The following is a 25,650-nucleotide window of genomic DNA, read 5'->3' as shown; positions in this document are numbered from 1 at the left end:
CATCTCCACATTAGTGATATCTTTCTGTGAGGAACTGATGAGGCAAAATGTAATTAAAAAGTTATTTCAATAAGTTTTTATCAAGAAGCATTAAACATTTTCGTTGATAAGGAATTTCCCAAATGCATTGGGAAACGCATCTATTATGCAATTTTAGATTTACCTCCTTTTTATAAGCTGTATTTTAACTTGCCCGTATAACTCATAAAGATTACCTAGTTATATACTCGCAGCATAATCAAAAGGGCTAAATTAGATAGATAGCATGCAATTTAGGAGCACTATTTCTTCCCCCCTCCCTTACAGTCAGATATGTTTATGTTTTGGAGTGCATGCTGGAGGAGAGTTCTTAGTTTCCATAGATGCTAAAAAAAAGACAAATTAATGCATCATAGACACAGAAAACCAAACCTGAACTCTCTCTAGAAGGAAAAATGATTAAACTGAGGCTATACTTTGACCACAACCTATTGGAAAAGATGATAATGCTTGGCAAACTGGAAGGAAGTAGGAAAAGAAGCATACACTACAGGTGAATAGACTCAATCAAAAAAGCCGAATTTTTACATTTACAAAATCTTAACAGGTCTGTAAATAATTGAGTGTTTTGGAGGTCTCTCACTGATGGCATCATTACAGGTTGTAAATGACTTGAGAGAAGTTAACTAACATAAATATATTTGACCCTATCTCAGACTGGGATTACGCAAGTTTTAAACATTTTTCCTCCCCAGTCATCCTCTTCTTATGTGGGAACTATATTGAACAAAGACTCAAATTGAGGTTGTTTTTACCTTTGAAGTGTGTGTGTTTGTGTGTCTGAGGCAGTGCCAGATTTAGGACAAATGAGGTCCTGGGTTAAGTGATGAGGCCCCTTACTTGAGCCTTGAAGGAGGTAGCCCTGGTAGGCCTACATTGCCTACTTTGTGGCACACTCCCATAGACTATCATTACGTCTGAAATTACTCTGAAATAGAACACCTTCAGCCCCCCCGCCCCCGAAATTCTCAGGGTGGTCCGCGAGAAGGCTTTATATTTATTATTTAAACTGTTATGTTTATTCATATCATGATCTGATCACCATGCTCAATATATCCCATATGCATGGGAGTATCGGGATAACAATACAAAAGATTTGCTAGGGTAGACCCTCTACTGCTCAGACTCAGTCACCCCCCCCCCCCCCGCCCGAACCAAAATCCCAGCCCCTCCCAAAACAAAATCCTGGCTACGGGCCTGGCACCACATAAGCAAAATTCATTGTAATTTTTTTTTTTACAGGAAGAGACCCCACCCACCCCACGCAGTCAACGGGGCCCACTGGTCTCAGCACTGGTCTGAGAGCATCTTTGCTTCACCTGCAGAGCACATGAAGCTCCAAATTATATTTATTTATTTAGTTAGTTCCATCATTTATATGCTGCCCTTCTCACCCGAAGGGACTCAGGGCAGCTCACAATCTGGCAAAATTCAATGCCGTATATAGTACAAAAGATAAAACATAGGCAATTAAAACAAACAATTTAGCATAATACAATAAATACATTTAAAACAGTACAATAAAAATACTTAAACCATTCGTCCACAAAAACCTTGTACGTAAACCTTAATCCGGATCGAGTCAAAGCCAACATCATTCATTCATTAAACGCTTGTTCACAAAGCTAGGTTTTCATCTTTTTCCTAAAACTCAGAAGGGATGGAGCCTGCCGGATGTCACTGGGGAGGGAGTTCTATAGCCGAGGAGCTACCACTGAGAAGACCCTATCTCTCGTTCCCACCAGCCGCATTTGTGAGGCAGGTGGGACCGAGAGCAGGGTCTCCCCAGACGATCTTAAAGTTCTCATAGGCTCATAGGAGGAGATACATTCAGATAGGTAAGTTGGACCGGAACCGTTCAGGGCTTTGTAGGCCAAGACCAGCACTTTGAATTGGGCTCGGTAGCATATTGGCAGCCAGTGGAGCTGACGCAACAGAGGAGTGATGTGCTCCCTGTATGCCGCTCCAGTTATAAGCCTGGCTGCTGCTCGTTGTACTAATTGAAGCTTCCGGGCCATCTTCAAAGTCAGCCCCACGTAGAGCACGTTGCAGTAATCCAAACAGGATGTAACCAGAACGTGGACCACTGTGGCCAAGTCAGACTTCCCAGGGTACGGGCACAGCTGGTGCACAAGACGGAGTTGTGCAAATGCTCCTCTGGCCACCGCTGAGACCTGTGGCTCCAGGCTCAGCGATGAGTCCAGGAGAACCCCCAGACTGCGAACCTGTGTCTTCAGGGGGAGTACGACCCTGTCCAACACAGGCTGTAACCCTATACCCTGTTCGACTCTACGACTGACCAGGAGGACCTCTGTCTTGTCTGGATTCAATTTCAATTTGTTCGCCCTCGTCCAGTCCGACACAGCGGCCAGTTCAGGACCTGGACAGCCTCCTTAGTAGCAGGTAGGAAGGAGTGACAGAGCTGGACATCATCTACGTACAGATGACACCTCACCCCGAAACTCCAGATGATCTCTCCCAGTGGCTTCATGCATATGTTGAACAACATGGGGGACAGTACTGGCCCCTGCGGGACCCCACAAGACAATGGTTGTGGGGCCGAGCAGGCGCCCCCCAATGACACCATCTAGGAACGACCCTCCAGGAAGGACCGGAGCCACTGCAGAACAGTACCCCCAAGCCCCATCCCGGCAAGACGTCCCAGAAGGATACCGTGATCGACGGTATCGAAGGCCACTGAGAGGTCCAGCAGAACCAGCAGGGACACACTCCCCCTGTCCAGTTCCCGGTGAAGATCATCAACTAAGGTGACCAAAGCTGTCTCGGTACCATATATAATATTCTAAGAAGGGTGTATTAGTCCCTCTTGTTTTTCTTTGCAGCTTTCTATTCTAACTGCCGGTCTCTTAGGCTTCACATCCACATTGCATTGGTTATGGGTTGTATAATTCTGTTCTATATTGAAGAAGTATCTTATTAATGATTTATTGCTTTATTGTTAACAGTAAAAGACATTTAAATATGTAGGTGTGGGGGGAAGCATTTCTAAACAAAACCCAGCTGTGATGGAAGGTTTCAAGCTCCCTCAGCATGCAAGTAATGACTTCGATCCAGATCAGAGCAATCCAGATTTGTTTAGATGTAAAATAGAAAGTGATCCTAAAGTGCAGACTGTATATTTAATATTGAGTAGAGTTTAGCCCCGAGAGTTTAAAGCTTTCGGTTAATTTATTCCATGTGGAAGATTAGCAGCAGCGACACTTGGAGTTTAAAAAAAAAAGAATTGTGTCATCCATGCTTATTTGAATAAAGCTGAGAAATCAACTAAGACAGGAGTCTTGGGTGATTCCATGGATGGGGGACCCTCTAAGGGAGTTCCTTGGCAGAGTTTGCTGCAGCGAAGAAGAAGCTGGCATACATTGCCTCTCCCTGGGAGTCAGCATATGCTCTGCACAGCCTTCTAAGCTTGAGGCGGAGGCAGATGCAACCTGGCGCTTGTTTGGCCCATCTGCCATTTTTCTTAGGGGAGCATTCTGTTGCAGCATTCCATGTGTTGCTTTCGCTCCCTCCCCCAATCTTCTTTATTGCACTAGTAGGTTGTTACTTCAGGCTACAGAAATGACTCTGACAGTGATCTACAACTTTCTCTTATTTTGTTACCTTGAGTTCATTTGTACTGCTTCAGAGAATTCCAGATGGCTAGGCAGAGCAATATTGGCAAGCTAGTTTTTACTTACTGGTACTTGTGCAAAGTATAAAATCAGTGGAATAACAAGAAAATGGAAATAAAAATGCTAAAAATCAATTTCAAGGTGATCCAGGTGCAACACATTCAGAGACTGGAACACTAATCTAGATTCAGTAAGTTATGAGTTATTTTGCTTTAGCAAAATAGAAATGTTTGAGGTTTATTCAAGCAGTTGATATATATATACAGTAGAGTCTCACTTATCCAACATAAACGGGCCGGCAGAATGTTGGATAAGCGAATATGTTGGATAATAAGGAGACATTAAGGAAAAGCCTATTAAACATCAAATTAGCTTATGATTTTACAAATGAAGCACCAAAACATCATGTTATACAACAAATTTGGCAGAAAAAGTAGTTCAATATGCAGTAATGCTATGTAGTAATTACTGTATTTATGAATTTAGCACCAAAATATCACGATATATTGAAAACATCTGACTGCAAAAATGCGTTGGATAATCCAGAACGTTGGATAAGCGAGTGTTGGATAAGTCAGACTCTACTGTACATCCAAGTTATAGTTGGAATCAAAAATGCCCAAACTGATATGACTAAGAACTTCATCATATGGAAGTTTTCCCCTGTTTCTACCTGTTTCTACACACTTCAAAGATGGACTCCCACTGAGCCCATCAAACAATGCATGACTGCTTCTGGTGGTTGTCTGTGGGGCTCCATCTCCACAGCATGTAGAAATGGGAGGGTTTCCCCCATGTTGTTCAACATATACATGAAACCACTGGGAGAGATCATCCGGAGTTTCAGGGTGCGGTGTCATCTGTACGCAGATGATGTCCAGCTCTGTCACTCCTTCCCACCTGTCACTAAGGAGGCTGTTCAGGTCCTGAACCGGTGTCTGACCGCTGTGTCGGACTGGATGAGGGCTAACAAATTGAAACTGAATCCAGGCAAGACGGAGGTCCTCCTGGTCAGTCGTAAGGCTGAATAGGGAATAGGGTTACAGCCTGTGTTGGATGGGGTCGCACTCTCCCTGAAGACACAGGTTCGCAGTCTGGGGGTTCTCTTGGACTCATCGCTGAGCCTGGAGCCCCAAGTCTCGGTGGTGGCCAGGGGAGCCTTTGCACAACTCAGACTTGTGCACCAGCTGCGCCCGTTCCTTGGGAGGTCTGACTTGGCCACAGTGGTCCACGCTCTGGTTACATCCCATTTGGACTACTGCAACGCTCTCTACATGGGGTTGCCTTTGAAGACGGCCCGGAAGCTCCAATTAGTACAACGGGCGGCAGCAAGATTAATAACCGGGGCAGCTTACAGGGAGCGTATCATACAATCCATTCAAGAGATGATACAATGCATTTAAGAGATGATACAATCCATTCAAGAGATGATACAATGCATTCAAGAGATGATACAACGCATTTAAGAGATGATACAATGCATTTAAGAGATGATACAATCCATTCAAGAGATGATACAATCCATTCAAGAGATGATACAATGCATTTAAGAGATGATACAATGCATTTAAGAGATGATACAATCCATTCGAGAGATTATACAATGCATTCAAGAGATGATACAATCCATTCAAGAGATGATACAATCCATTCAAGAGATGATACAATGCATTTAAGAGATGATACAATCCATTTAAGAGATGATACAATCCATTCAAGAGATGATACAATGCATTTAAGAGATGATACAATCAACTTAGAGATGATACAATCAATTCAAGAGATGATACAATGCATTTAAGATGATACAATCCATTCAAGAGATGATACAATCCATTCAAGAGATGATACAATGCATTTAAGAGATGCTACAATCCATTCAAGAGATGATACAATGCATTTAAGAGATGATACAATCCATTCAAGAGATGATACAATCCATTCAAGAGATGATACAATGCATTTAAGAGATGATACAATCAACTTAGAGATGATACAATCCATTCAAGAGATGATACAATGCATTTAAGATGATACAATCCATTCAAGAGATGATACAATGCATTTAAGAGATGATACAATCAACTTAGAGATGATACAATGCATTCAAGAGATGATACAATCCATTCAAGAGATGATACAATCCGTTCAAGAGATGATACAATCCATTCAAGAGATGATACAATCCATTCAAGAGATGATACAATCCATTCAAGAGATGATACAATGCATTCAAGAGATGATACAATCCATTCAAGAGATGATACAATCAGGCCTGTAGCGAGGGGGGGGGGTTAGGGGTTCAAACCTCCCCCCGAAATTTTTCAAGTTATAAAAAAATTCTCGTTTACTCATGAATTTTAACTGGTTAACCAAATCCCCATGCTAAGTCTATGAGATGCCAAACATTAAGAGTCGCTCCAGGCACTATCTCAAGCAGATATTGACAGGTTTGTAGCGGGGAGGGGTATGTGCTAGGGGTTCAACCACCCCCCCCCCGAAATTTTCAAAACCCCTCCCGAATTTTTTTTGCTGGCTACGGCCCTGCGTACCACCTCCCTACTTAGCCAGCTCCACTGGCTGCCGATATGCTACCGAGCCCAATTCAAAGTGCTGGTTTTGACCTATAAAGCCCTAAATGGTTCTGGCCCAATCTACTTGTCCGAACGTATCTCCTCCTATGAGCCAGGAAGATCCCTAAGGTCATCTGGTGAGGCCCTGCTCTCGGTCCCGCCTGCCTTGCGAGCACGCTTGGTGGGGATGAGGGACAGGGCCTTTTTGATCGTGGCTCCTCGGTTGTGGAACACCCTCCCTAGAGATGTACGACAAGCCCCAACCCTTTTGAGTTTTAGAAAAGCCCTGAAAACATGGCTATGTGCCCAGGCTTTCGAAGATTAAATGATAAGGACGACCCGGACTGATTTACGGCTACAGCACGAGGAGTTTGGATGAATGGATTTTAATCATGTGTTTTATATTTTTATATTGTTTTAATTGGATTTTCATTGCTGTTTTAATTATGTGTAGGCATTGAATTGTTGCCAATTTTGTACGCCGCCCTGAGTCCCTTCGGGTGAGAAGGGCGGGATATAAATGTTGGAAATAAATAAATAAATAAATAAAAGGTAGGCAGAAATTGACTCCATTCCTTTCCCTGCACTTCAAGACACTTTAAAATGGGAAGTGATGGATTTATCAGGTGATTACTTTGTGACATTTCAGTGTGGGTGGTCTTCTAATGCTCCTATTGTTTCCATTCATGGTTAAAAACAGTGTGGGTCCCATTGAAAGACTTTTTAAAGTGTGCCTGTTTCCTTTGTTAGGGGTTTAAGGGGAACAATCCCATGGAAAGTGTTGTTTCAAAAAGGGAAGGAAACATTTCCCTTTTAGTGTACGAGCTTAAGGGGAACAATCCTGTGGAAAGTGGTCTTTCAACAGAGCAAGGATGTCTATCTCCTTTAGTGTAGGGGCGTAAAGGGGGCCGATGCCATGGAAAGTGGTATTTCAGAAAGAATGCCTGTTTTAGAGCTTTTGTTGGCATCCTTGAAATAGTTGAGCTAGAAATGGAAGAAGGTGATCCTGTGTGATGGGGGTGAGTAAATTCTCTGTCTTCTTTCAAGACGAAGTCCCATGAAACATCACACAAAGAAGACGATTCCACCCATTCCTCGCCCCTTTGTGGGATGAGGCCCTAAGTATATTTTAATTTTGCCAATATGTAAACAAAGAAATGAAAATTTGAAAAATAACTATCACTACTGTAGTAAACAAACAGATGATCCTTATTGTCACAGAATGCCCAATGGCTGCGTCAAAACTAACATACGTTTTAACATAGTTGTGAGACAACAGAGTCAAAAGCAAAAAGGTAGCTATAGAAACAGAAGCTATAGCAACACATTTGCAGTGTGTCTCTGGCAACTCCACTTCTGGTCAGCAATGACATATTCTGGGGCCAATTTAATGCAAATCCTTTTTTCAAGAATACTATTCAGAGACTTTTTTGTATAGTCCCTATTGGTATTTTAATAGCACTCTGTCCTAATTTTTCTAACACATATTTTAAAAGAGGAAATGTAGAGAAAATGTTTTAAATCCAATAATAAAGTAATAAATCCATTAATAAAATAGACCCATTGAATCAATGGAGCTTACATCAATCTAAATTTATATACAGTAGAGTGTCATTTATCCAACACTCGCTTATCCAAAGTTCTGGGTTATCCAACGCATTTTTGTAGTCAATGTTTTCAATACATCGTGATATTTTGGTGCTAAATTTGTAAATACAGTAATTACTACATAGCATTACTGCATATTGAACTACTTTTTCTGTCAAATTTGTTGTATAACATCATGTTTTGGTTCTTAATTTGTAAAATCATAACCTAATTTGATGTTTAATAGGCTTTTCCTTAATCCCTCCTTATTATCCAACATATTCGCTTATCCAAACTTCTGCCGGCCTGTTTATGTTGGATAAGTGAGACTCTACTGTATATCTGTGGAAAGTCCAGGGTGAGAGAAGAACTCTTGTCAGTTGGAGGCCAGTGTGAATGTTGTAGTTAATTACCTTAATTGGCATTGAATAGCTTCATCTCCTAGCTTCTTCCTGCTTGGGGGCATCCTTTGTTCAGAGTTGTTAACTGCCTCTGGTTGATTCATGTCTGGAACTTTTCAGTGTTGCTTCTTATTTACTGTTCTGATTTTTGAATTTTTTAAAATACTGGTAGCCAGATTTTGTTCATTTTCATGTCACAAGTGTTTTCCTCTTAATGGCAATGCATGCTGCCCATTCAGTACTGAAATACCATTGTGTAGCATCAAGTCACTGTTTCATTTATAAGTCTATAGGTTCTTGATTTACTCTTCAGTAACAGAATGCTAATAAGATAAACATTTTAAGGTTGTTTGACAGGTGATGGCAGCATCAAAATCACAAAGTGATTTGGGTGACAAGCTGTCTTGATGTATCAGATTTTTACTGCTGCCTTTTAGTGCATAAAGATCTTGTCTTAAGTGATATTTAAAGACAACTCATTCTGTTTGACAGTTCAGTGACATGATCTAGAGCAGGAAGAACTAATGTCATAGTGTCAAGTCAAAGATGAGAAAATTGATATAGATACTTACCTGTTTTATTACACTAAACAAGTCTGTAGAAATGTAGACAAGCAAATTCCATGTTTAAAAAAAAGATTTCCAGACAGATGTTGCTTGGATTTATGTATCCCCTCTCTCCCAAAGCATACTCTTATTGGGATTTGGCTTTTTTCTGAAACAAATTGTTTCCTCGACCTCTGCTAGAACTTGCACTTCTGTAAATAGCAGTTCAGACACTCCCATCAATTATTTAAGCTGAGACATATGTGTAATTTTGCTCTCCTAAAGGCCCGTTAGAGTACAGTATCCCTCTGCTTATCAAATTCATATTTAAACAATGTAGTTATTTTATGGGCCCTGATTAAAATGCATAGGAAAAATTACTATTGGATGGAGCATATAATATCATTTTAATGAAATTTATATTTAAAAACTTAACAGTATCTTAAGAAATTGTATCTGTACTTCCTTAAAAAAACAATTTTATGGAAAAATAATATCCTTATTTTTAGTTGCATATAGGTTTTACCAGTGTGCTATATCTTGATCTTTGAATCCCCTCTTATTTCATGCACTTTCTAAGAGCTTCTAACACATTATATTCCCAATATACAGTAGAGTCTCACTTATCCAACATTCACTTATCCAACGTTCTGGATTATCCAACACATTTTTGTAGTCAATGTTTTCAATATATTGTGATTTTTTTGGTGCTAAATTCATAAATACAGTAATTACTACTTAGCATTACTGCGTATTGAACTACTTTTTCTGTCAAATTTGTTGTATAACATGATGTTTTGGTGCTTAATTTGTAAAATCATAACCTAATTTCTCCTTCATCTCTCCTTATTATCCAACATATTTGCTTATCCAACGTTCTGCCGGCCCATTTATGTTGGATAAGTGAGACTCTACTGTATAACTATTCTCAAACATTAATGCAAGAAGTATGTCTTTGCAAATATATGTATCATACATGTTTTTGCATGTCGGGAATTTCAGTTGCTTGCTACTCTCCACTGAATATACTCTTTTGGGATAACTCTTGTTTGCTGCTCAGAAATCTAAAGCAGCTTAGAGACTGACATATAACAACCTCCTTCCGTGAAACTGTTGGTGTACCAAGGTCATAACTGGAAGAAGTAGTAGCTGCGTATGTCCATTGGGCAATATATCTGTAGTTTTTCTCAAAACCAGTAGCCTCAAGCTCTGTGCCAAAGCAATTCGAAAAATTGGGAAATTTTCAAATACAGCTTTTGACTCAGCATGAGAGTTTGTTTTCAAAAGAAATAAAGGTCAGAAATGACACTAAATGCCCTTAGGCATCTCTAAAGAATCTCTCCAGATTGTGCCTTAGCTCCACGAGGATTAGCCCTGGAAGCACATTCATAAAAGGATAAAATAGTTATATTTCTTAAGTCAAGATCTCTCCTGTTCTGGAAGCCTCAGCATACTAACAATTGAGTAATGTACTGCTGAGTGAGGACAATCGCAGGGGTCTTTAACACTGGGGTGACTTTCGCAGGGTAATGGCTACTGTTTTACATTTAGCAATGTATCTCATGGTGAGGACAGCTATAGGAAGAAGGAAAATGCTCAAAGAGAGGCATTTTCCACATTCTCTTTCCTGGTGCTCTGATGTCTTGAGACCGAAAGTCTGCATGAGTATGCCCTTTCATTGCTCAAGACATGAGGCCCTTTTCCAGAAGGTGGGCTTTCTGCAATAGGGATGCTTGTGAAATTTGATATTCATGAATTTTGATGTTAGCTGCCTCAATTCTCACCACCTACACAAATACGCTAATCACAGAACTGAATTTCACACTTGGTTCAAAAACACGTAACAAAATATATTAATATCCATATTTTGCTGCCAAATAATTTTTTTTAAATATGTGTGCTGTGATAAAATTTATTAAAACATCTTCTGGTTGTGGTCCGGTCCATAAAGTCATTTCCAACTTATGGTAACCCTTAGGTTTTCTGGGCAATATTGGTTCAGAAGAGTTTGTCATTACCTTACTCCAGTGGTTCTCAGCCTGTGTGTTCCCAGATGTTTTCGCGTTCAACTCTCAGAAATCCTAACAACTGGCAAACCAACTGGGATTTCTGGGAGTTGTAGGCCAAAATGCATGGGGAGCCATGGGTTGAGAACCACTGCCTTACCCTGAGGTCTATAACTTGCACAAGGTAAGCTAGGATTTTAACTTCTGTTAAAAATCTGGAGACCTAGGACTTCATCAGATGGTTTTCCTCCTCCATTTCTATATGCTTCAAAGGATGAATCCCACAGAGCCCAACAAACAACATAGGACAGCTTCCGGTAGTTGTCTTTGGCTGACTATCTCTTTTGTGTGTAGAAACGGGAGAATTAGAAAGACGGTCAGGAATTGTCTCCTTTCCTCTCACTGTGCATAGAAGCGCCTACAAATTGATATTTTTCCTTGGGATGGGAAGCCATGGATTTTTCTATTTAGACTCCGTTTTATGAAGTGTCCCTCCATGTTCCTTCTGTCGTCATTACTGGTTTAAAGACAGTGCTGGTCTACTTGAGAGGAGGGCTTCAAAGGGAAGAATGCTCCATTGAAAGGGGTGTTTAAAAGTGGGCTGGTCTACTTGACATGGAGGAGATATCACCAGCCCGTGTGATGGAAAATAATGGTAAGTGAATTGTTGAGCTAGAAAGGAGATGAAATGATCCTGTATGAAGGGAGTTAGTACATTCTCCCTCTTTTTAAAAAATGGAACAGCACTGAACATGCAAAGAAGACGATTCCACTGCTTCTCCCCTTGTCTAATACTCAAATCACTAAACTATATTGTCTGCCATTATAAGTACACACACACACATATATATACAAATGTGTCAGAATAATTTTCACAGCACAGCAGTAGTTGGATGGAATCAGAATGAAGAGACATCCAAGACGATGGTAAAACTATATACAAGTTTTACTGAAAGCAGTAATAAAGACAAACAGACTTGCAGACAATAGGCACAGGACTCTCACTCTAGGCAGACAGAACAGAACATAACTGATGTAATCAGTAATGCACAAACACTTGTGTCTGGACACTCCCCAGTTCCAGCCACACATCAAGGTCATCACAGCTTCTCAGTAATTAACTCTTTACAGACTATAGTACACTCTGGATGATGCAATCAGTATGCAATACAAACCAAGACACAAATTGCATTTAAACACTATCAATACACACATCCCACACTAACAAAATGCACATGCAGATTTTTTTAAAAACTTGGAGCAGATTTGGGTGCATACAAAAGTAAAGCAACTTTGGCAGATAATGGATTTGTTTATGTTTATTATTATTCAGATTATGTTACCTTTGAAAACTATTTCACTACAGTAGAGTCTCACTTATCCAACACTCGCTTATCCAACATTCTGGATTATCCAACACATTTTTGTAGTCAATGTTTTCAATACATTGTGATATTTTGGTGCTAAATTTGTAAATACAGTAATTACTACATAGCATTACTGTGTTTTGAACTACCTTTTCTGTCAAATTTGTTGTATAACATGATGTTTTGGTGCTTAATTTGTAAAATCATAACCTAATTTGATGTTTAATAGGCTTTTCCTTAATCTCTCCTTATTATCCAACATATTCGCTTATCCAACATTCTGCCGGCCCATTTATGTTGGATAAGCAAGACTCTACTGTATTTAAAATTGAAGGGGGGTATATTGATGAGGAGAATGAGAGAGAAGCTCCTTGCCTACTATGTGGCTGTGAAATGACAATAAGGCAATCAGGTTATTCATTGGAGGAATATGAGGACTTTCCCCTGTCAATACAAGCATTAATACAGTTTTCAAAGAACAATTTTTAAATTGAAGGCACGAGAGTTCTGTCTAACAACTATCCCATAGCTAAACTATCTTATGAACTAATAACTATCCTTTAACAACCGAAATTAGACCTAGCAGAGTAGAGGAGAGGACACAATGCTAACTTGTGTTATAGAACATTGTATTCTCTGTAGGGAAAAATGAATGAAGAAATACTAGTAGCTGGAGAGAAAAGTGCTAGTCTATAAAAAAGCTGGCTTTTTAAAGAGCACCTTTTTACCAACAGGAAGGTTTTGAAGAAGATTTCTGTGGGAGACCTTAAGCCCAACGAAACTGTTGAAGCAAATTTAGAAGCACAGTTGTTGTCTAGACTAGACCATCCAGCCATTGTCAAGTTTTATACCAGTTTTGTAGAAGGAGAAAGTTTTTGCATCATCACTGAATACTGTGAGGTAAGTCCTATGTGTTACAGTATTTCACAAGATCCGATGGATGAATATTTCTTTTTAAAAAAGAAACCTTTCATTTTGTATTAAAACACTATTTAGTCATCATAATGTCAAGTGTTGAGCTTTGAAAATACAATTCCTTTGAGATATCTGTGCCAAAATTCAGCAAGCACTTACAAAGTGACCTGACTGAAAGAGACTGTACATATAAGATATGAGCATATCCCCAAGGACCTAGTTTTACTATCCACCTGTACTTCTGGTGAATAGAAGATGCCAGTAATTTTAAAAAATTCTACAAGATGAGTAGGGTTGGAAGACAAGTCTGTGGATATTGAGAACAGTTTTTTTCCTACACAAATACATGAGATTTTAACAGAAGTTTGACTACATGAAATAAAGACATATGGCTGAATTCCGCATTAATCCTACTTAGAAAAGAGTCATTGAAATCAACATTAACTAAAACGTGACTAAGAAACCACAAGCATTTGAATGGGTATATTCTAACAGGTCTGACACTAGAATTAGCCCATAGAAAAATAGTTCTAGTGATGCAATTGCTATGAAGCTTGGGTTTCCCATAATTACGTTTAATATTATTTTGGAAATAAGAGAAAAATCCTGACTTTACTAGGAGGCCAACTGTGAGGAACCAAGGAAGCAACTTAAATGCTAGTGGAGAAGGCTTTTCTATCAAAAAAGAAGACTATTTCTGCCCCCACCTTAATGGACCTATATTCCTGGACAATTGATAGATGTGTTAGGTTTTGTGTAATACTAAAACCAATGTATTATGAATACAGTTGATGGTCATTCCGATTGTGCAAGTATCTATTGTGTCAAAACTATCATGTAATTATATTCTGAAATTTACTGACAAAGAGGTATTGTGACCAAATTAGTAGGGTCTCCTGCCCGGCCCCTCCAATCTATAATCTTGAGGTGTAATACTTTGGTCAAAATGTAAATCAATTCCTTTGTTTCAGGGTGGAGATCTTGACTTTAAGATTCAAGAATACAAAGAAGCTAACCACGTGTTTTCTGAAAGCCAAATAGCTGAATGGTTTATACAGTTGTTACTTGGCGTCAGTTACATGCATGACAGGTACAGTAATTTGATTAAATATGGTTGTAATCTTGAGTTTGTTTTTCATTTCTTAGCTACCATTTGTGTAAAAAATGATAATTTCTGACCTTTGATATAAATTCTATTTAGAGATCTTGATTAAGGCTATTAATAAGTACCCTCAAACAAATTGCTTCCGAAAATATAGCCTTTTAAAATCACATATGGGTATTTCTGCAAAGATTATCATGATACATCAAACAGAAACATTCTTTTTAAAGTTTAGTTTTGAGGATCCTAGGAGTTAGTCAAAGATGTATTGCCCAACAATACAGTTAACTGTTAATCAAGTTGACTTCAGCATATGGTGACCCTATGAATGAAAGACCTCCAAGTCACCCTATCAGCAGCAGTTTTCAAGACTGTGGTTGTCTTGGTTGAATTTACCCATCTGTAATGAGGTCTTCTTCTTTTCTTACTGCCTCCTAGCTTATTGGCAAGATTATTGTCTTTTCTAGTGAGACATGTCTTCTTTTAACATGGAAGAAATATGACAGTCTCAACTTAGTCATCTTAGCTTATGAAGAGTTCAGGCTCTAGGAGCCATTTATTTGTCTTTTTAGCAATCTGTGTTATTTTCTACACCACTACATTTCAAGTAGTGCTTTCTTTATTGTTCAGTTTTCAAAACCATACACAGAAATTGAAAATACAATGGAATAGATAATCTTTAGTATTTAACTTTAGTATTTATTTATTTATTTACAGTATTTATATTCCGCCCTTCTCATCCCGAAAGGGACTCAGGACGGATCACATTATATAGATATAGGGCAAACATTCAATGCCCATATACACATAGAACCGAGACAGAGACAGACACAGAGGCAATTTAACCTTCTCCTGAGGGGATGTTCGATTCTGGCCACAGGGGGGAGCAGCTGCTTCATCATCCACTGTGACCGCACTTCCTCATTCCAACGTCGTAAATTAGTTAAATTTGCCTCCCCACTTTATAAGTGGTACCTTATTTCCTACTTGATAGATGCAACTATCTTTCGGGTTGCTAGGTCAGCAACGAGCAGGGGCTATTTTTTATTTTTTAATTGACAGGTGCTCACCCCACCACGGGCTGGCCTCGAACTTATGACCTCATGGTCAGAGTGATTTATTGCAGCAGGCTGCTCACCAGCCTGCGCCACAGCCTGGCCCCAATTCCAATTATATATCTTGAGACTTCATGTGTTTTTTTTTGTTTGTTTGTTTCTTCATAGTTGCTCTCCCAAGTTCCTTTTCACTGTTTCACCAGCAATCACCAGCAAAAGGGAAGGCGTGTGGAGCAGCTGATGCCATTTCACGTGCCCTTCCTTCTTCCCCCATCATATGGTGGGGATGGGACAAGGTGTGTTGGCGCCCTGTCCATATCAGATGAGGGAAAGGGCGGCAACGCGCATTGTCCCATTGCCCTTTCCCCCATCATATGGGGGAAAGGGGATGAAAGTATGGTAGCTCTGTTGGAGCTACCTGAGAATCACTTTCTTCTCAATGGTGGAGGAGGAAGCACTTTTTGAGCTTCCCCTCCACTTTGGGAGGAATGTGGGCAGGGCCCTGTCCAGGTCCTGTTGACAAAAGGAAAAACAGGGCTGGAAAAGGCCTGTGTGGAGAGGTCCCTAGTCTTCTCCTGATTTCTTGACTGCAGTCTCAATTCCAATTAATCACTGATGCAATGTATAGAAAATCTTTAATTATTTCAATAACTTCATTGTCTATTTTAAAATCATGTAAAACACCTGTGGTCCTTAGTTTCCTTTTCTTAATGTTCAACTGTAAACCCGTCTTTGCATCTTGACTTTCTTCAGCAATCATTCCTGAAAACCTGGCTCTTCACACAGGCCTTTGGATAAGAATCGCCAATCTCCATGATAACGCTTGTATCTGTGACCATTTTCTCACTGATTGTATTTTGGCTTATTAATTTGATATAACCACAGGATCAATTCCCAACCCAAGTTGCTCTCTCATGAAGTTGCAGCACTTTATCTTCTACCTCGTATTTACAAAATTCACATGGCGCACTTTACCCTGTTTATTTTTATAACCTTTTTGTGTTTAAAGCATGTTTTATTAAGTCTGCTATTTTATCTTTATATGTTAATGTTTAATTTTTATAGCTGTGCATGTCTTTTCTTCATTGGATGTGTTTTATATTGTTATTGTTTTTATTTGGGCTTGACCCCATGTAAGTTGCCCCGAGTCCCTTCGGGGAGATAGAGGCGGGGTATAAAAATAAAGTTATTATTATTATTATTATTAATTCTGTGCTTTTTCTGCTGCTACTATGGTGCCATTTGCATATCTTTCATTGTTGATATTCTTTCCTCCAATGTTCATGCATTCTCCCTGTGAGTTTTATCCTGATTTATGTATGATATATTCAGCATACACATTAAACAGATAGGGTGATAAACATTCAGCCTTACTTGACTCCCTTGCCATTTGGAAACCATTCCATTTCTACATATTCTGAAACCTCTTATCCTGAATACAGGTTATGTATCAGGGCAATATAATGCTGTGGCACATCAATTTCTTTAAAAATAGTCCATGGTTTTTCATGATCTACACAATCAAAGACTTTGCTATAATCTACAGCACAGTTTCATATTCATCTGAAATTTCTTAGTGCACTCCATTATCCAGTGTATGTTTGCAAATGCCTCTTTTTCTCCGGAATGCAGCTTTGATGCCTGACATTTCCTGCTCCATTTAGGGTAAACGTTTTTAATTGTAGAATTTGGAGCATCACTTTGCTGGCATGGGAGAATGACAATGTGGACCTGTGGTGGTTACTACAGTCTCTGGTACCCACTTTCTTGGGGATTAGAATTTATATTAGTATTTCCAAATCAGTGGAGCATTTCACCTAGAACATAAACGTGGTTTATGATTATACATATAGATAGGTTTTCCCTGAAGTCTTATTGATACTATTTGGTCAGACTGTACATTTTATATTTTGATTGCTTTTGCTACATCTCTTCTAGCTATTAATGCCACCCCATTTCTTTTTGAATTTTTATTTTATATGTTAAATCTCATGTACTTATCTGACTAAAATTTTCCCATTCCAGTCCAATTTAACTTACTTGCCCCAAGTACTGCAATGCTCCATTTCTTGTTTTACTATGTCTAGCTTCCCCTGCAAGGTAGACTCCAGCAATACATGGAGTGAAAGTTGCCAGATGTACAAGTTGGGTTTAGAAAAGGCAGAGGAACGAGAGACCAAATTGCCAATATTTGCTGGATAATGGAGGAAGGTAGGGAGTTTCAGAAAAACACCTATTTCTGTTTTATTGACTATTTTAAAGCCTTTGACTGTGTGGAGCATAATAAATTGTGGCAAGTTCTTGGTGGCATGGGGATACCAAGTCACCTTGTCTGTCTCCTGAGGAATCTGTATAATGGCCAACAGTAAGAACAGACCACGGAACAACAGATTGGTTCAAGATTGGGAAAGGAGTACGACAGGGCTGTATACTCTCACCCTACCTATTCAACTTGTATGCAGAACACATCATGCGATGTGCGGGGCTTGAGGAATCCAAGGCTAGAGCTAAAATTGCTGGAAGAAACATTAACAACCTTAGATGTGCAGATGATACTACTTTGATGGCTGAAAGCAAGGAGGAGCTGAGAAGCCTTATAACCAAAGTGAAAGAAGAAAGTGCAAAACATAAAAAAAACCCCAAGATTATGGTAACCAGACTGATTGATAACTGGCAAATAGAAGGAGAAAACATGGAGGCAGTGACAGACTTTGTATTTCTAGGTGCAAAGATTACTGCAGACACAGACTGCAGCCAGGAAATTAAAAGACATTTACTTCTTGGGAGGAGAATAATGACCAATCTCGATAAAATAGTGAAGAGTAGAGACATCACACTGGCAACGAAGCTCTGCATAGTTAAAGCAATGATATTCCCCATAGTAACCTATGGATGCAAGAACTGGACCATAAGGAAGGCTGAGCGAAGGAAGATAGACACTTTTGAACTGTGGTGCTGGAGGAAAATTCTGAGAGTGCCTTGGACAGCAAGAAGATCAAACCAATCCATATTCCAGGAAATAAAGCCCGATTGTTCACTGGAGAGAAGGATGTCAGAGGCAAAGATAAAGTACTTTGGCCACATAATGAGAAGACAGGAAAGCTTGGAGAAGAGAATGATGCTGGAGAAAATGGAAGGAAAAAGGAAGAGGGGCCGACCAAGGGCAAGATGGATGGATGTTATCCTTGAAGTGTCTGGCTTGTCCTTGAAGGGGGTGGCGATGGCCAACGGGGAACGAAGAGGTCACGAAGAGTCAAAAGTGACTGAACAAATAACAACAAGCTTCCTCTGATTCATGATTCTCACTGTCCACGTTTCTGTAATGTGCGGCTTGTATTTTCCTTCCACTTCTGAGCTCATCAGCAACTGAACATCCTTTCATCTTGAGTCCAGTTGCATTATTAGCCACAACACTACTTACAGTTGTCCATGACTGCACTTCAGTAGCTTGTAGAGTGCCACCCAACCGGGGAGTGTCATTTTCAGGCACTATCTCTTGTTTTATTTTGGATTATCTCATCTTAGGGTTTTCATGGAAAAAATAACTTTCAAAAGGGTTCATCATTTCTCCTCCAGTGTTAATACTTGTTGGTGCCACTGCCATTGTTTTTGAGAGATCCTTTGGCAGTGTCATTCCCCACCTCACCCTTGCCGATACCCAGTAGTTGTTTGGCACATTTAGTCTGGCTTCTTCGCAAAAGTCTGTCTGACATAAAAGACCCTACCAATAGCTCCACTTCCATCAACATAGCCTATTGCCACTACAAAAAGTTTTTTTTTTCCGTGTCAGGAGCAACTTGAGTCACTTCTGGAGTGAGAGAATTGGCCGTCTGCAAGGACGTTGCCCAGGGGATGCCCGGATGTTTTGATGTTTTTACCATCCTTGTGGGAGGCTTCTCTCATGTCACCGCATGGAGCTGGAGCTGATAGAGGGAGCTCATCCGCACTCTCCCCGGGTGGGATTCGAACCTGGCAGCTTTCAGGTCAGCAACCCAATCTTCAAGTCACTTAGTCCACTACTGCCTAATAAACTGACATTTATAAGATACGAAACTTACTTTAAAAAGCAGTTCTTTGAACATCAAATATCTAGGAATGGTGCTTTTGCCATAACAACCTATGTTCTCATTCGGAATTGTAAAACAGTCAGAGATCCAGCGTAGGTTGCAAAACTTTATATTGCCTTCCCTTTTTATTAGGAATCCCCCTCATTCTAGTTCAATCTGATTTTGATGGAAACAGGCAGCTGAGAGTCATGTACAATTTGTGGTTTGCTTCTTCCCTTCATACAGGAAGAAATGACAAAGAAGCTCACTCGGCGAATTTCTAGCTCTGCAAACTCTGGGCCGCTTAATATATTTTCATAGCTACAGATCTTCCCACAGCAAACAACTTTATTCTACTTCACTTGGCAGCTTGTCTCAGAGGACTATTTATTTATTTAGTGTGTGCATACTGTGCTGAAGAAAGGACTTTGATAATTTTCTGATGGAATAGATTTTGTGTCCTTTGAGTCTTGATACCAGTTAGTACTTAGATAATAATGTGTATATTCTTAAATATCAGGATATACACATACATGGGGTTTTTTTTGGGAGGGGGGCAGCATAAGTTTTAGAGTGCAGCATTGGGGGTGCTTGAAAGAAGATGGAAAATGAAGGAATAGATAGAAAAGTTAACATTTAAAAAGGTAAAAGAATGTATTTTGACACTTGAAATACCTGGTATAGATCCCTTCACTGATGTTAAATTACTGAATGTCAACTGGGATTAACTCATTCGCATGTGTGTTTAAGATGCAATTTAAAATCAGTGGTATCCACATCCAAATCACATCCATTGAATTTGGATTAAGGCGAATGTATTTTAGGGAAAGAAAAAAAAATTCATAATAGGAAAGAAAATTAATTTTCCAGAATAACCCATTCTTATTATTGTTTTTATATCATTGATTAAAGATTTTGTTTTTCTTTATTTTCAGGCGAATTCTTCATAGAGACTTGAAAGCTAAGAATATTTTTTTGAAAAATAATCTTGTTAAAATTGGTAAGATTATTTTCATAACATGATCTTCTTCTGTTAAACTCACCTTATGTAATAACACAGAATGATACTGCAGAGGAGGTGGCAGCTTCAAGGTTTCCTACTGGAACACTGAAGGAAGGGGGCTACGGTTGGGATGGGCTGTGGCACAGCTGGCTAGTAACCAGCTGCAATAAATCACTACTGACCGAGAGGTCATGAGTTCAAAGCCCGGGTCGGGTTAAGCCCCCGACCATTAAATAGCCCAGCTTGCTGTTGACCTATGCAGCCCCGAAAGACAGTTGCATCTGTCAAGTAGGGAAATTTAAGTACGCTTTATACAGGAGGCTAATTTAACTAATTTACAACACCATAAAAACTGCCAGCAAAACATGAGGAAAGGAATGAGGAAGTACAGCCACTAGTGGATGGTGAAGCAACAGCTCCCCCTGTGGCCGGAATCGTGAAGCTGGAAAAATGTTAAATGCCTCTGTGTGTGTCTATACTGTATGTTGTTTGTCTGTTGGCATTGAATGTTTGCCATATATGTGTTCATTGTAATCCGCCCTGAGTCCCCTTCGGGGTGAGAAGGGCAGAATATAAATGCTGTAAATAAATAAATAAATGGTTGGGCAGCTGTTCTAGGTCTGCACTACTGTCTGAGCATGCTGGGTGCTGATGCTAGTTCTCAGTATATCCGAGAAACACCGATTTGTGTTCCTCCTCCCATGATATAATTATTTGCAGTCCTTTCCCCAGATACCATTTCCTCAGCCTAGCAGACTTCTGATCAGCTTAGCTAAGTGTTACAGATCAGAATGAGAGTTGTATTGTTCTTACCCATTTATCTTGCTTTATTCTGAGAATGGTTTCCATGCACTTTCTCTAGTGAAACTGTTGTATTCACATGAGTCTCAAACCCCTTTTCATGCTGCACATAATTCAGAATTATCTATGAATAATGCCCTTAGCAACTATAGCATATTGGATGTCAATACATACTGTAAGATAGATAGGGAAAGTATATCCTCATTCATCCTGTCCAAGGGAGCAAAAAATATACAGTCATGCATACAAATATGTGCATTTGGTTCAAGAGATGACCCCCCCCCCCCAATGTATGTATACCAGTTTCATCTGTGCGGTAGCAGTCAGCTGTGACTTCAACCCATGGAGAGGAATTCTGGATATTTTTTCTTTTACAGTGGAAAATATACAGTGGTATTTGCTTGTATGGAACACAAAGCTACTTCTTGTACAATCCTTGTTGAAGTTTTTTCTTTAGGGTACTTGTGTGTATATTCATGTACATTTTTATCTATATATATAAAATGATAATGAAATTTCGGCCTAGGACAAAACAACAAAACTACACATCCCAGAAACACTAAACTTGGCAGCACAACCTCTCATCCATGCCTCTACGTTCATAAAACAAAAACAAAAGAAAAATAAAGTCCTAATTAGAGGGAGAGGAAGAATGGTTTTTATCCAATTGCTGCCAGTTAGAAGGCTAAGCTCCGCCCACTTGGTCTCCGAGCAACCCACTCAGCCCAGGGGACAGGCAGAGTTAGGCCTCACTTAGGTCTCTTCCACACTGCCTATAAAATACAGATTATCTGATTTTAACTGGATTATATGGCAGTGTAGACTCAAGGCTATATTGCCATTTAAATGGACTTAATGTCAGGAGAAAACCTTTACCCTTGACCTTAACTACCACCAATTCCTCAATACTTTATTTCCCAAACCACCATACTTCACCACAGCAACGCATGGCCGGGCACAGCTAGTGTCCTATAAGTTTGAAAATCTTAAAAACAATCACTTTTACATATTTAAGGAACTCCTTTTTTATCTGTGCTGTCATGTTAGTGGCTATTATGCTACCTTGAAGAACTGCAGCTGCTTAGAATGCAAAACTGAGCTAGGTGGACAAATACAATAGACTCTCAATGGCGATTGGTAAATTGCCAGATAATTGCCCTTTTGGATTGCTTGAGAGTTACTATTAAAAGGTAGGCCTAACTAACATATCCCATTTTATACCATGCCATGAATTCTGTATTGACTTGACATTAATATTGAAATACCATAATTAAAAGCTAACTAAGTAAAAAAAAAATGCAAAGTTAATTGAAATGAATTGAACTTACATTTCTGCTAAACATTGATTTGATTTTATTTGTTATTTAAAGTATTAGTTCTTCATTTTTGTTGGTTGCTTGAGAATTACTGGACCCCTACTGTCGTTGAATTTAATATGCAGAAGCGTATTAATATATATTTAAGTCTAGTAGAGGCTGCTTTTTCTTCAGTGTAGCGTTGAAAACACAGGAGAGAATGTGCAAAAATGCCTGCCCTCATTTCCTTGCCTCCCAGAAGTGCTTTTTAGATTGTCATAGATCATTTTAATATCACTATCCATTTACATACACTATTTGATTTAGGTGTTTAAAAACATTTTGATTTTTTTTTTCAAAAGACTGCATTTGACATATTAACACAGTGTAGGAATCTTGGATATCCATTAGGCCTGTGCGATCAATGAAAAAAATGTTTCAATACTCATTACGAAATTAGGTGGTGGGGGAAATTGTTTCTAATCTTTTCCGAAATTGGACAGGGTCTGTATCGTAACTATTTTATTTATTTATTTATTACAATATTTATATCCCGCCCTTCTCACCCAACAGGGAACTCAGGGCGGCTTACAATAAAACGCATATATAAAAATTACATAGTGCAATATAAATCAGTTAAAAATTATTAACTTACAACTATAGCAATTTAACTACTTTTCATTACTTTTTGTTAAGTATTTATTTGTGCCAATGGGGAAACCTATCTGTGCCAATGGGGATGCCTATCTCCCCCATTGTTACAGCTATTGGCATGAAACATGCTGCAATTATAGAACACATTTATCACATTTAGCCCATCATGTTTCAAAACATTTCACTCATCCATAGATTTTTGGGGAATTTTCAAAGTTTTTACAAACAATTTTTTTTTTAAAAAAAGCACAAGATTTCCTTGAATTTTCTATGTAATGACATAAGATAACGGATCATTCCCCCCAAGTTTCAGAAATATTCATGCATCTGCTGATTTTTGGGAATTTTTAAAAAGTTTATGTTTAGATTGCAGAATTTAAAATGTATTTTTTTCCTTTAAAATTTAATTTCTCGACTTCTGGAAGCAGAAGGTGTTTTATTTGGGGGGTGTATATGTGTATGTATATGTGTGTATTATATATACAATAGAGTCTCACTTATCCAAGCTAAACAGGCCAGCAGAAGCTTGGATAAGTGAATATCTTGGATAATAAGGAGGGATTAAGGAAAAGCCTATTAAACATCAAATTAGGTTATGATTTTACAAATTAAGCACCAAAACATCATGTTATACAACAAATTTGACAGAAAAAGTAGTTCAATACGCAGTAATGTTATGTTGTAATTACTGTATTTACGAATTTAGCACCAAAATATCACGATATATTGAAAACATTGACTACAAAAATGACTTGGATAATCTAGAAGCTTGGATAAGCGAAGCTTGGATAAGTGAGACTCTACTGTGTGTGTGTGTATATATATATATATATATATCCATCAAGTTTATAAAGTGTTCTCCAAAAGATGTGATTTTATTATTCAGATCTTCAAATATACTGTTTGCTTTCATGAACAGATTTACTGATTGTTTTAATGGATGGAATTAATAACCAATAAGCTTTATTTCACTGTCTGTTTTATTGCACTTGGTGATCCAGTATTTTGTTGTGAGCCTGAATTTCTGTGGTAGAAATATAGTACTCATTTCAGAAGGAGAAAGAACTTGTCTGTTCTTCTTAGTTTTTGAATTCGGTGCTAAGAATAGCAGCTTGAACTGACATTTAAAAATAACTTTCTCCTGGATAGTTCAATACCTGCAGTTCCTGTTCATCTTCCTCAGCCCTACAAGGAACATTGTGTGTCCTTGTGTGGTTTTGTGTCATGCAAATTTACAGTTTGCCTGGGATTTTTTCTTTGTTACTCAGGCCCCATCTTCACACTATAATGACTTGAAAACGGCAGCCACAAAAGCATGTTGCCAATACTCACATGCATTAAAAGTGATGCAGAGCATTAAAAGAGGTCACAGTTAGCCATAAAAGGTGACACAGCAGATACATGTGTATCCCAAATCCAGAGCGAAATTGGCTCCATCAAATGTGGAACACATTGTAGACGCACGCACATGCTGAAGCGTGGTGAAGAATCCAGTAAAGAAGTTGCCAGGAAATGTCTTAAGAGCATGGCAAGCCAGTAGGGAGTTTGGCCACTGTGTTGGTCTGGATGAGGGCCAACAATTTGAAATTGAATCCAGACAAGACAGAGGTCGTGCTGTCAGTCAGAAGGCCGAACAGGGTATAGGGTTACAGTCTGTGCTGGATGGGGTCACACTCCCCCTGAAGGCTCAGGTTCGCAGTCTGGGGGTGATCCTAGACTCATTGTTGAGCCTGGAGCCCCAGGTCTCAGTGGTGGCTAGGGGAGCCTTCGCACAGTTAAAACTTGTGCGTCAGCTGTACCGGTACCTTGGGAAGCTGAACTTGGCCACAGTGGTCCACATTCTTGTTACATCCTGTTTAGACTACTGCAAAACACTCTATGTGGGGCTGCCTTTGAAGACTGTTCGGAAGCTTCAATTAGTCCAACGGGAGGCAGCCAGATTAATAACCGGAGCGGCTTACACGGAGCATACTACTCCTCTGTTATGCCAGCTACACTGGCTGCCGACCAGCTACCGAGCACAATTCAAAGTGCTGGCTTTAGCCTATAAAGCTCTAAATCAGGGGTCCCCAAACTAAGGCCCGGGGGCCGGATGCGGCCCATCGAAGCCATTTATCCGGCCCCCACGGCACAAGAGCAGAAGGGGGTTGGGCTAAATGACCGAAGGGGTCTCTTCTTCTCTTACAACCATTATTATTATTATTATTATTATTATTATTATTATTATTATTATATTATTATTATTATTATTATTATTATTAACATTGAGGCTGGATGGCCATCTGTCAGGGATACTTTGCTTGTGCTTTTGGTGCACAAAGGCAGAAAGGGGTTGGACTAAATGGCCCAAGGGGCCGTCTTCCAACCCTCTTTATTATTATTATTATTATTATTATTATTATTATTATTATTATTATTAACATTGAGGCTGGGTGACCATCTGTCAGGGGTGCTTTGCTTGTGCTTTCGGTGCACAAAGGCAAATGGGGATTGGACTCAACGGCCCAAAGGGTCTTTTCCAACCGTCTTTATTATTATTGTTGTTGTTGTTGTTGTTGTTGTTATTAATTATTATTGCTCGGTGGCCAACTATAGTCCGGCCCTCCAACGGTCCGAAGGATCGTGAACT

At 39.3% G+C, this 25,650-nt stretch overlaps 1 protein-coding gene and 1 long non-coding RNA gene across 2 annotated transcripts in view; one reads left to right on the top strand and one right to left on the bottom strand.

The window, feature by feature from the left end:
• Positions 1 to 25,650, bottom strand: part of LOC134292426 (uncharacterized) — a 200,719-nt gene that overhangs the window by 14,809 nt on the left and 160,260 nt on the right. The gene's annotated exons all lie outside the window — the stretch shown is intronic.
• Positions 1 to 25,650, top strand: part of nek11 (NIMA related kinase 11) — a 148,855-nt gene that overhangs the window by 40,677 nt on the left and 82,528 nt on the right. Inside the window, exons 3-5 of the mRNA XM_062957350.1 lie at positions 12,885 to 13,050; positions 14,037 to 14,155; positions 20,204 to 20,268. Of these exons, the coding sequence (XP_062813420.1) occupies positions 12,885 to 13,050; positions 14,037 to 14,155; positions 20,204 to 20,268 (350 nt within the window). The remainder of the gene's footprint in view (positions 1 to 12,884; positions 13,051 to 14,036; positions 14,156 to 20,203; positions 20,269 to 25,650) is intronic.

Source organism: Anolis carolinensis, chromosome 6 (genome assembly GCF_035594765.1).
Source record: "Anolis carolinensis isolate JA03-04 chromosome 6, rAnoCar3.1.pri, whole genome shotgun sequence".
Lineage (NCBI taxonomy): Eukaryota > Metazoa > Chordata > Lepidosauria > Squamata > Dactyloidae > Anolis > Anolis carolinensis.
Note: the sequence above shows the minus strand (reverse complement) of the source record. Positions and strands in the feature narration are given on the sequence as shown.